Raw genomic sequence first — 11,057 nt, forward strand, 5'->3', positions numbered from 1 at the left:
ATTTATTTCCTGTAAGTGTTTAATAATTTAAAAACTTATAAACCAACAAGTAAGACAATTGGTACAACCCCCTTTTAAAAATTCCGCGTATATTTCCTCGCAGCAATAACGTGACCTTTCTTGTTACTGTTCTCTTCCTTCTAAGAAACCCTCTTTCGCTCAGGGCAATCATAAACACACTGCGCCCTTTAAAGGAGCCCTTCATCACGCCCAGCCGAGCGTGTTTCTACACGCCTTTGGTCGCTTCCGTGAAAAAAGTCGTACTGCTGTCAGCGTCAGACCACTCCCTCTCTGAATGTGAACGGAAGAGCAGTTTAGTCTTCTTTCCCTGTCACAGTGTTTCCCACAGACGTGTCTTCTGAGAAGTATGAGCGCAGTAAATGATGGCGGAGGCCAGCGCGCTTGAAGAGCTACAGTCGGAGCTCACCTGCCCGGTGTGTTTGGAACTCTTCCGTGATCCCGTGATCCTTGAGTGCGGGCACCACTTCTGCCAGGTGTGCATCATCCAGTGCTGGGAAGCTAAGGCGGACGAACTCTCGAGTTGCCCGAAGTGTAGAAAGTCGTGCGCCCGGAAACTGCGACCCAACTCGCTCCTGTGCAACGTGGTGGATAGTGTGCGCAGAGCCCGCGCCATGGACGCGGCCGCGGGGATGTGCGTGTGGGACCACGAAGGTACGCTGGAGATGCCCGAGGACCGCGAGCGGGGTTCCAGCATGAGCAGCGTGGCCTCGTCCATCGGGCACTGGCCACGCCTGGGAATGGGTTTGGATATGTGCGAGGAGCACGAGGAGAAGCTGAAGCTCTACTGTGAGGATGACCAGCTTCCCATCTGCCTAGTGTGCGGGATGTCTCGAGACCACAAGAACCACAATGTCATCCCCATTACAGAGGCTTTTGAAAGCTACAGGGTACTGTTTTGTTATTGGCTCGTTTTTAAGGCTCCCGGTCTTCCAAAAACTTAAATCAGGCATACACAGACATGGTATTGAGATTTGACCAACATAATCACCAAATTTGATTTATTTTTCTACTGTATTTTTTTTCCTCTATAGTGTAACAGCTGGAGCTTCTAGATAAAACAAGCAATCAGAGTTTCAAGGAGTGCCATACTTTACAATGCTTATTGGACACTCCTCTTATTGTACTACATTACTGTAAGTTTCACAAGTATTCCTATAAGTCAAGTCAAAACTACTTTTTTACTACAAAACTCAACTGCTCTAATGTAGCAAGCAGGCTTTTCATATATGTAGCAGTTGTGCTTTAAAGAGCACACTCCCTGTCTGCCCCAGGAGCCTTTGGGTATTTTTGTGCATTACAGGAATTCAGCAGGCCTGTGTGAGCTTTACTACCTTTCAAACCTGGCAGCTGACCTTCATCATGTTGTTTGGAGACCCGCTCTGAGAGGCTTCTCTGTGTGTCTTAACATGTTTAAGCAGTGCTAAATTCCAGCTTTGTTAGATTTTTGGGGTCAGGGCGCTCAGTTGAGGATTGGCGGATGTATGACTCCCATTAAAGACGGGACGTTGTTCGGACTGACGCACAAATCAAATTAACTGTTGATTGAATCGTAATCTGGTTTATATAACCTCTTCTCAACAAACGTTTTTATGTGATTATCTGTTTGTCCTGCAGGGTAAGCTGTCTGTGGTTCTGGAGAGGGTTCAGGTGCAGACACAGGAGGCCACACTCTTCCAAAAACAGACCAATGAAAAGATCCTCCTCATTAAGGTATCACGTCTCTGTGTGTGCTGGCTGTTTCTTTGTGAAGCACTGTGAAAGAAAAACACTCCAGTGTGTTTGTCCTCTAAATATAACCAGAAATTCTAGCGGCCAGGCAACATTCTGACGCATTCCTCCACCTTTACCTGTCAAGACAGAGGGATGACTGGTGGTACTAATGACTGGTGCTGACACACCATGTTCTTACTCATCTTTTATTTAGACGTGATGATTATCAGGAGCTCATCCTGGACTAAAAAGGGAGGTTCATGAACATTCATACACATCATTTTGTGTTTATCTTCGTCATGCGCTCTTCTTTCACAGGCTGTGCATGTGCCCTAACTGCTTCATGTCACACAGCTTGCGAGGGAACTCAGCTGATAGAGTTTCGACAGGCACAGGAAGAAGTTCACTGAAACGCTCGCTGTGTGTGTGTTAAACACACATATGAGGGTAGTGTTAGAGAATGCACTGGAGCATTTCTGCCGTGGCAGATAACTTCGTCTAGCTCTGCTCCAGGTTATCACAGACCGTTTCCTTTCCTATCTGTGTGTTTAAATGTGTCAGTGGGTGTATTTTCCTGTCTGTCTGTTTGACCCAGTTTACATGCAGATTCACAGATTTTTTTTCTTCACTTCTCCCTTTCTCTGTCAGTATGACAGGATGTGGTTGAGCAGAGGAAGTTTGTCAATTTTTCTTCTCTGTGTTAAAAATACAGACATCTAGCTATCTAGCTAGCTATCTATCTAGCTATCTATCTAGCTATCTATCTAGCTAGCTATCTATCTAGCTAGCTATCTATCTATCTATCTAGCTATCTATCTATCTAGCTATCTAGCTAGCAAAAACTTTTATATCTCAGTAAGATATAATAATTTGTGCCACATATGACATAAAATGTATCGTCTCCTCATAACAAATACTGATTTTTCCTATTTAATGAACCACTTCTGGTCTGAATGGTCACAGTTTAAAGTTGTTGATTTAATCTGTTGAACATAAGATTGTAGTCATATTTCCAGAGAAGAAAAAAAAACTGTATTTTTATTCAATAATAACAGTAAAATAGGACACTTCCGGTTTTAGTGTCACACCATTGCTGTCAATGAGAATTAAGTGTGTCCTCATTTTCACTGACACGCAACAGTTAAAAAAATAATAATATACTTGTTAAATAATAATAACTCTCTAATAATAAACCCTATTAAAACAACAGTATGTAACAGAAATTTCAATTGTGACAAAATAAAATTGAACCCCACCGTTTGTCACAGCATAGCTCGGTATTTTTCCACCCCAGGAAGAGCTTAAAAAGACTCAGAGATCGTTATCATACAAACTCTAAAGCAGTTAAGCATTTTGAAGACAGACTTGGTTTCTGTCAGCTTTAAGGGGCATTTTTGAGTCGTGCTATTGCTTTAACCTCCTAAGACCCGAACTCTTTCATGGCATGCATTTTTAATTTCTTTTTGCTATTTGGGGGACGCGATTAAAAAACAAAGAGTTATCTTTTTATCTGATTTTGGTCTACAAGGGCCAGAGATCCACATATGGGGACATTCGTTTTAAATTTCGATAAAACAGTGGCAGTATAATGTCCTCGTAAGAGACATCAGGCCCTTGTAGAGCAAAATGTAGTATTGTGGTCTAGACAACCCAAAATTGGATGTCCACATATGTGGACGCCAGGTTAGAGGAGGTTAAAAAAGAAAAAAAGTTGTACAAATCAGCTGTGCTTTACCTACTGACTGGCAAAGTTCTTGCTCTCTGTGACCAAATTCCTCGCTGCATTTCAGGAGCGAGCGGGAGATTTGGAGGAGCTGGTCTCTGCAGAGTTTGGCCGTATGAGGGAGTTCCTCGTTGAGGAGGAGGAGCGCATAAAGGAAAAACTGCAGAAGCAGAAGGAGGAGAAGCTTCAGCAGCTGGAGGAGGCGCTCACTCAGTCCACGGAGCAGATCAGCCAACTGGAGATTACAGCCGATAAACTTCGGCTCAAACTTAGAGAAGAAGAAAATCCTGAGCAACTCAAGGTGAGAGAAGAAGAGACGGGGCAGAGGAGAAGGATTTATGGACGAGCTACATATTTCTCATAATCTTTCAGTATACTTTGCTAATAACTGGAGCACATATAAAAGAATACTGAATAAAGAATGAATGGAAGTCCCATGTTTGTAATCACAGGCCTGTTTTTATCTGTTTCAGGGGATCAAAGATTTTATTGGAGGGTGAGTACTACTGTAATCTTATCCAAGAAGTTCTGTCAGAGCTAATCAAATATCTAGGCCATCTTCTCATTTATCTCATCATGACTTTTGTCCAAAAGTCACAAGGCAATCACGTCTGTTTTGAGTTGTTTTCGAACAGAATGAGAGGTTGTGATTGTTCCAGCTAGAAACACATTTTTTTCAGTTTCAAATTTCATTTCAAATGTGGAGAGTAAAGGTTTCGTTAGTTTCTTCTTAAATGAAGGTTACTTGTACTTACTTAAATACTTCGAATATGCTATAAAACACAAGTTCACAAGCATATAGTTTTGGATGTTTCATAATCTTTAAAACGACTTTCTTTCCCTCTCCCTCTCAGGGCAGAGAGCTTGTTTGAGCGCCCTGCAGAGATGGCTGTGGACCTGCAATCTGGAGACTTTCTGGGACCTCTCCAGTACAGGATTTGGAGGAAAATGAGCTCAATTCTTCAGCCAGGTATAAAGATAACACACATCATGCAAACCAAGGTCAAGAGAACAATAGTGCTCATTAGTCATTAACTGCCTAGTCTGGAAAAAACACTGACGCAGCGCTTGTAGCCTCTAGTATCCTTCAAAAACCAAAACCACAGGCCCCAATACAACAAATCCAACTTCAAAGCCCCCGCAGAGCAACAGAAGGCCTTATACAACTGATTTCACAGACTCACTAATGCTTTTTATGACAAACAGTGGTGTGACATCAAAATTTCCTTTAAAAAGATTTGGCTGCGTCTAGAAAAGACATATTTGTGATTCAACTCATTGTTCAGTCTCGTTTCAGCCTGCTCTGACTGGCAGTGAGTTTCAAGCGTGACTCCATTTGTTCTCTGAATTTAACCTCTTTGTTAGTCGAGCGTACACATGCTTACTTTGGGTCTGTGATGACCTCAAACATCACTGCTGTAAAACCAGGCTGCTCTCCAGAAATTTATTTAATCTCTGGATACATCGGAGCCACGTTATTTATATTTAATTTGCGTCCATGTAGCTGATGCTCGTCTTACACTAATTGCGCAGGCTGGCATTCAGTATCTTGCTGAAGGTCACTCCAGAGGAGTTTGGGTGGTGTCAGTTCTTGTAAACATGTTTCACCTTCATTGGTTTGTCTCTGTTTTTCATGTCCTCCCAGCTGTGACACCTGTGACCCTTGACCCAGACACAGCCTACCCTTGTCTGTGGGTTTCCCCGTGTCGCACCAGCGTCCAGGTAGGAAAACTACAAGCGAACCTGCCCAACAACCCCGAGCGCTTCACCCGCTACAACATTGTCTTGGGCTCTGAAGCCTTCTCTTCAGGCAGACACTACTGGGAGGTCGAGGTAGGCTCTAAGACGGCGTGGGGACTGGGTGTGGCCACAGCTTCCGTCAACAGGAAAGATGAGATCAGCCTTTGCCCGGATGATGGTTTCTGGACGCTGGTGCTGAGGGACAGCGGAAACGGCACCAGCGAGTATGAAGCTTGCACTGACATAGAGGAGAACTTATTATATCCCTCCAAACCTCCGAAGAGAGTGGGGATATACCTGGACTACGGTCGTGGCCTAGTGTCGTTTTATGATGCTGGAGACATGAGCCACCTCTTCACATTCAATGATGCAAAATTCAAAGAGCCTGTTTTCCCCTACTTCAATCCCTGGCCGATCATCAACGGACACAACCGGGAGCCGCTCACCATAGTAACGCCACACTGGGGATAGATGGCCTTTTTTTCATCAGAGAACCAACACTGCGCATCAAACGGATTCAGGATCAAACTGCAGACTCTGCTGCTAATCACTTTAAGGGACTTGTCTCATTAGCATTCACACATCTGTCTTATTACAAGGACTTTTTAGGGGTATGACGACGGTCTTGTAAGGCTGTCAAGCTGTGGATGAAACATCAGAAGGACAAGAAAGGCGACACTTCAATCAATCTAGCTGCAAAGAAAGTACATGAAAAGATAATCAATGAACTGTTTAGCTAAAACCTAATCTGTTTGATCCATTATTCCTCTGTGTGCCACCGAGCTCCGTTGCTGTTTGACAAATACTGTTATAAACACAACCTGACACAGTCTTTTATTGTGGTGAGCACACACACTGGTTTTATTCTCAGTCAGTCGAATGCACATCTTCCTTCTGATGGATATATTCAGCAGTGCACCTAATGCATATTAATCTGCACCTAAACTAGTTCCAAACAGATGACTGTGTCTTCTTTTTGAGTAATTTTTGTTGAAACAGACATTTAAAGAAAACATTTTTGACATTTTGTATTTTAACGTGAGTTTTTATAACTATGATATCAAAACATGGTTTGTTTTGGCTTTTTTAACTGGATTTTCTAGCAAAGTTTTTAATGCTTTTTGTATTTTTTTTAAAGTACTTTACAGAAAGCATATCTACTGCTATCATTCGGCACATTGTTTGTGTTTCATCTAACAATGCAATACCATTTTTTTTTTAAGGTATTCAGTTGTTTTATCTCAGTGCCATTGAAAACATAATGGGTGTAGTATGTTATGACAGTATGAGTTCTGCAGTATGATTCGTCCACCACCTTCATATTTGTCTAACACTAATCTGAAATGTAGTTTACTAATCGTCTGTTTGTATCCTCGGAGTTTAATGTTGTAAAGCAAATGTAATGTGAAGTGATAGTCACCAATGTCTAGATCAGGGGTCGGCAACCTGCGGCTCCGGAGCCGCATGCGACTCTTTAGTCCTGCGGCTCCGCGTGGTTTTGGAAAATAAATTAGAAGTATTTAGCTGAAGTGTATTTTATTTATGTTAGTTCTTTTTTTAACTTGTAGTTCTAAATTGGAAGATTATTGTGATATTGAAATATAAAAATAAAATTATATTCTATTATTTTTTTCATCGCTCAAAATAAGCGTCACACTCGTGGAAGCCGGTATACCCGCCGAAACGCCGTGCATCTATCGAGACTTTCAACCCCAGGTAGGTCAATTATGGATCTTCGGATCCACATGATGTCAGCAGCTATTCTCCACCGTGTGCTATGTTAAAAACAAACGCCGCTCACGCCTCACAGATGACAGCTTACAGTCCTGCGTAAAGATGAAAGTGACTTCGTACAGCCCCGATTTGCAGACGCTGTGCGCAGAGGTTCAGGAGCAGAAGTCCAATTGTAAACATATCACGGCAGACCCGACGATGTTTGCATGAACATGCTTTTCAGCATGTCTTTATTGACCACTTTTCACACACGGTTGCTGACACATACAGCAGGCTGTAGCTTTTCAGCTCACAGCCTTACGCATACCAACACAACAGCACAGACGTAAAGGCGGCGAGGCGTGATTGCGGGTCCACTCAGGTGCATCCGCCTCCCCTGCAGCGGCGCTGCAGACCACACCCCGCTACACATATTAACCAGGTAAAATACATATTTAGGCAGAATTTTGCAAATATCTATTTTTCATTTTTTAGCAGCATAGTGCTTTTTTTCCAATTATTTTTTTTAAAAGTCAGGTCAAGGCTCCAAAAGCCCAAAGGCGATATAACAGTTTTTGTTTGCTACATGGATCATTTTAGTTCAGCTGGGTGTCTTTCCTTTTGTTATATTTCTTTAAGAGTTCAAAATGTGTTACTTACATAAATAAAATGTAATTTTCTCTGTAGCACTTCAAGGATTTCATAAGCAACACACCTTAGTTGTTCAAACAAGGCATAAAGGTAAAAAACAATATATACAGTGTTATCTTCATTTTAGATGTCAAAAAGTATTTGACATCTAAAATGTCAAATACCCAGTGTTTTCTTTTGCGTGGAAAACCAGGTCCAAATGGCTCTTTCGGTGTTAAAGGTTGCTGACCCCTGGTCTAGATAGCTGACATGAGAGTTTTAGGGTATAATTAACTTTGATTGCACATGTAGTACCAGCAGAGGGCAGCCAAAGCTAACTTCGAATGAAGCAACTTTAAAGCATTTTTGTGCAACATATGAATGCCACCCTCATGAAAATGCGACCCACTGGAAGCTGTTAGATGAAGATTTTAAAAATGATCAGATTAGATCATTAGAAATTAGAAATATGCTGCAAGTGGTAAAACATAAACTTAAATATCAAGAACTATCCACAGACTGTATAGGAAAGATGGTTGTCATCTGAAGGTGCCGGTATGAATGTGAGTCCGTTGCTTTTAAGAAGTGATGTGTTATAATGTGTAACTTTAAACACTGCCACTGAAATACAGAGCTGTGCAAAAGTCTTGAGCCACCCCTTGATTGTTTATATTTTTCTAGGAATTTGGGAATTTAATGAAGAAGAAGGAAAAACCAAGTTTATACAGTTCTAACAAGATTGAAAGTCAACTTATGTCATAAAAATCTTTATTTTCTAACACAGCCTGAACTGTAGTAGGCCAGCCTTGTTGTAATTTCTTAGTATTCAAAGTAGTATTCAGGAATAGTTCTCCAGGCTTCGTGAAGGACATTCAGAGCTCTTCTTCGGATGTTGACTGGATTTTTGTGTTGTTCTCTGTTGGGATGATCCCACACTGCTTCAGTTATATGCAGGTCAAGATGGGACTGCATGGTCGAACAAAATCTGACGTCTTCTGACTTTTCCATGTTTATCGTTCCATCAATTTTCACAAGATCTCTGAAACCTGAAAACCACGACAGAGCCAACGATGTGCTTTATGGGTGGCTGTAAACCAGAACGACAATTAATTTGACCAAGGGGCACCATGAGAAACTGGGACTGTTGTGGAGGGCTGCACCAGTGCAAAAGTACAGTTTCTCATGTGACCCACTTGGTAAAATGTTGCAGAAGTGTTCATGTCTGCTATAGATATTTACTGTTACCCTGCTCTCCTGATCTCCTCCATACATATTGCTAACAATCATTTGAAGGTCCAGAAGCATCTCTCTGGTCCTGTGTCATCTGCATCTACAGTTCATCTGCTGTAGATGGTTTTTTGGCCCAATTTTCTCAATGTGTTTAAGGACAGTGATTCAAGCTTTTACACAGTGTTACATTCTTCAGTATTACATTATGATAAAAAAAACGAACACTGAAACTTCAAAACATTAAAGCAAGGATGAAAACTCACTGGAGAAGAAAGCTAAATGAAATAAAAGTGAATGAATAAAAAGACAGTCAAGATAGTTTCTGATATAAAAACCTTTGTGGACTTTATTGTGATTATTTCTTTGTTGCTGATGATGCGTCAGAGAGATTTCATTTAACATGTATCACAATATAACACAACAACCCTCAACCAGTGGAAACAAACGTCATTTTTGACACAAGCTCAACAAAAGCTGAACATTTGAGTCACAACATTGTGTTAATCAGTTGATTACCTGTATCCTACCCGTGGTTGAGTTTGGTGTTTACCTGTCACAGATACGCTCTGTGTTCTTCTTTCACTCTGCAGTTAAGCATGGTTAATGAGTCCTCTCCTGCCAGTTGAGCAATTCGGTAATCTGTGACTACCATTACGACCAAATAAGTAATGAGAATTAGTCTGACCTGAATAAAACGTACCTGTTCTGCCTGTTTAATCTCTGTGTGTCATCTGCATACATTACTCACAGACTGCGGGACTGACCTGTCAGGGCTACGTACAGCCTTCAGTCGAACCCTTCTCTTCTCTAACTGTTCTGATCTGTAATTAGATATTATTACAGGCTGATCGACACGCAGTAACACAAGCCTTCACGTCTACATTATTGCTCAGCTGGCCCTCCCACTGCCATTCATCACATCTTTGAGTTTCTTTAAGGTCAGATAAGCCTGAGATGAAAGAAAATGAACAAACACACACACACACACACACACACACACACACACACACACACACACACACACACATTTTTTTCCCTAACCTCTAATTTCTCTTTCCATCTCGTCCATTCATTCTTCATCTTTCCTCGATCAGATGACGGGTCTGTTCCCAAAATATGAGCCGCTATTTTTAACCCTCAGTCGTGTAACTTGGCTTTTCTGTAATGGATCTCTTTTCTGCCTCCACTCAAGAATTTGTCTCTCCATCTTATCAATAATCAATGAGGAGAGGGGCTAAAGAAAGACAGCCGAAAGACAGGGTTAAGATGATTAATGGAAACCTCATTAGGAACTGGAGAGAAGTGAAGCTATACATTATCAGCGCGTCTGGAGAACGCACACTATCGGAGGTTAACTGGAGATGCGAGGGGCAGAGCGGCGATGGAGGGAGCTTTCAGGGGAGGCAGTTAGGAACAAAATGAGGGGGGGGGGGAGTGAGATGCATCATCAGCTCAAAGCTGCTAGTGAAATGGACGGGGTTGATTGATGGGTTTTATTTATAGAAAGATGATGCTTTTAGTGGAATTAGTTGCTTTAGAACACCAAAAGGCTATGGAGTTGTTTCTAGCGAGCTGAAAAGCACAACATTACATGCTTATGAGAACATTCGTGTCTAAAAATAGGGGTCAGTGGTTACATGTTCACCTGTGCATGCACGTGTGTGGGCTCAGCCATGCTTGGTGGATGAGATTATGCATGCAGGTTTCCCTGAGGTGATGTGTTATTGCTCACTGAAAGCCTTTCATCATCGTATGGCTGCTGAGGTTGGTTTTTTTTTGTTTGTTTTTTTGCAACTCTTCATCTCTTTCTATCTCTCACTGTTTCTAAATGAATAGCTGACCTGGGCACTGCAGAAAAACATCCAATTTGTTTTACAACAAAGGCTTCAAATGTGACAAGGGGATTGAGGGCAGATAGATTGGGAGAAAGAGACGAGAAGAAGGAGAAGCACAGGGAGCGACGAGGATTATTGTCAGGGGGAAATGATGGTGATAAGAAAGAGAAAAAGATGGGGGGAAGAAGGATTCTGGGAAAAAGATTGAGATAAGATGGGAAAAGATGAGTGTAAACGACCGGGAAAACACGAGAGAATAACGAGATTACGGGAATTATAGGGAAGGAAAGGCAGGTTTTTATAAAGCCTGTGTTTGAGGTAGAGAACCCGGCAGAGAGGAGGGAAGTTTACCTGTGATGAAGGGGAAAAGGTGGAAAAAGGGGAGGAAGAGAAGGAGAGAGAGAGGTCAACGCACTACAGGTAGAAAACGCGAGGGAGCTAAAGTTCGGGAGGTA

General features: G+C 41.9%; 1 protein-coding gene across 1 annotated transcript; it reads left to right on the plus strand.

The window, feature by feature from the left end:
* LOC113037599 (zinc-binding protein A33-like) lies at window positions 1-6,820 on the plus strand. Its single transcript, XM_026194846.2, has 6 exons — window positions 1-908; window positions 1,636-1,731; window positions 3,522-3,755; window positions 3,928-3,950; window positions 4,309-4,424; window positions 5,100-6,820. The coding sequence occupies exons 1-6, from the start codon at window positions 381-383 to the stop codon at window positions 5,663-5,665; spliced, it is 1,563 nt and encodes a 520-aa protein (XP_026050631.1). The 5' UTR covers window positions 1-380; the 3' UTR covers window positions 5,666-6,820.
* Window positions 6,821-11,057: the final 4,237 nt, after the last annotated feature.

Source organism: Astatotilapia calliptera, chromosome 2, assembly GCF_964374335.1.
Source record: "Astatotilapia calliptera chromosome 2, fAstCal68.1, whole genome shotgun sequence".
Lineage (NCBI taxonomy): Eukaryota > Metazoa > Chordata > Actinopteri > Cichliformes > Cichlidae > Astatotilapia > Astatotilapia calliptera.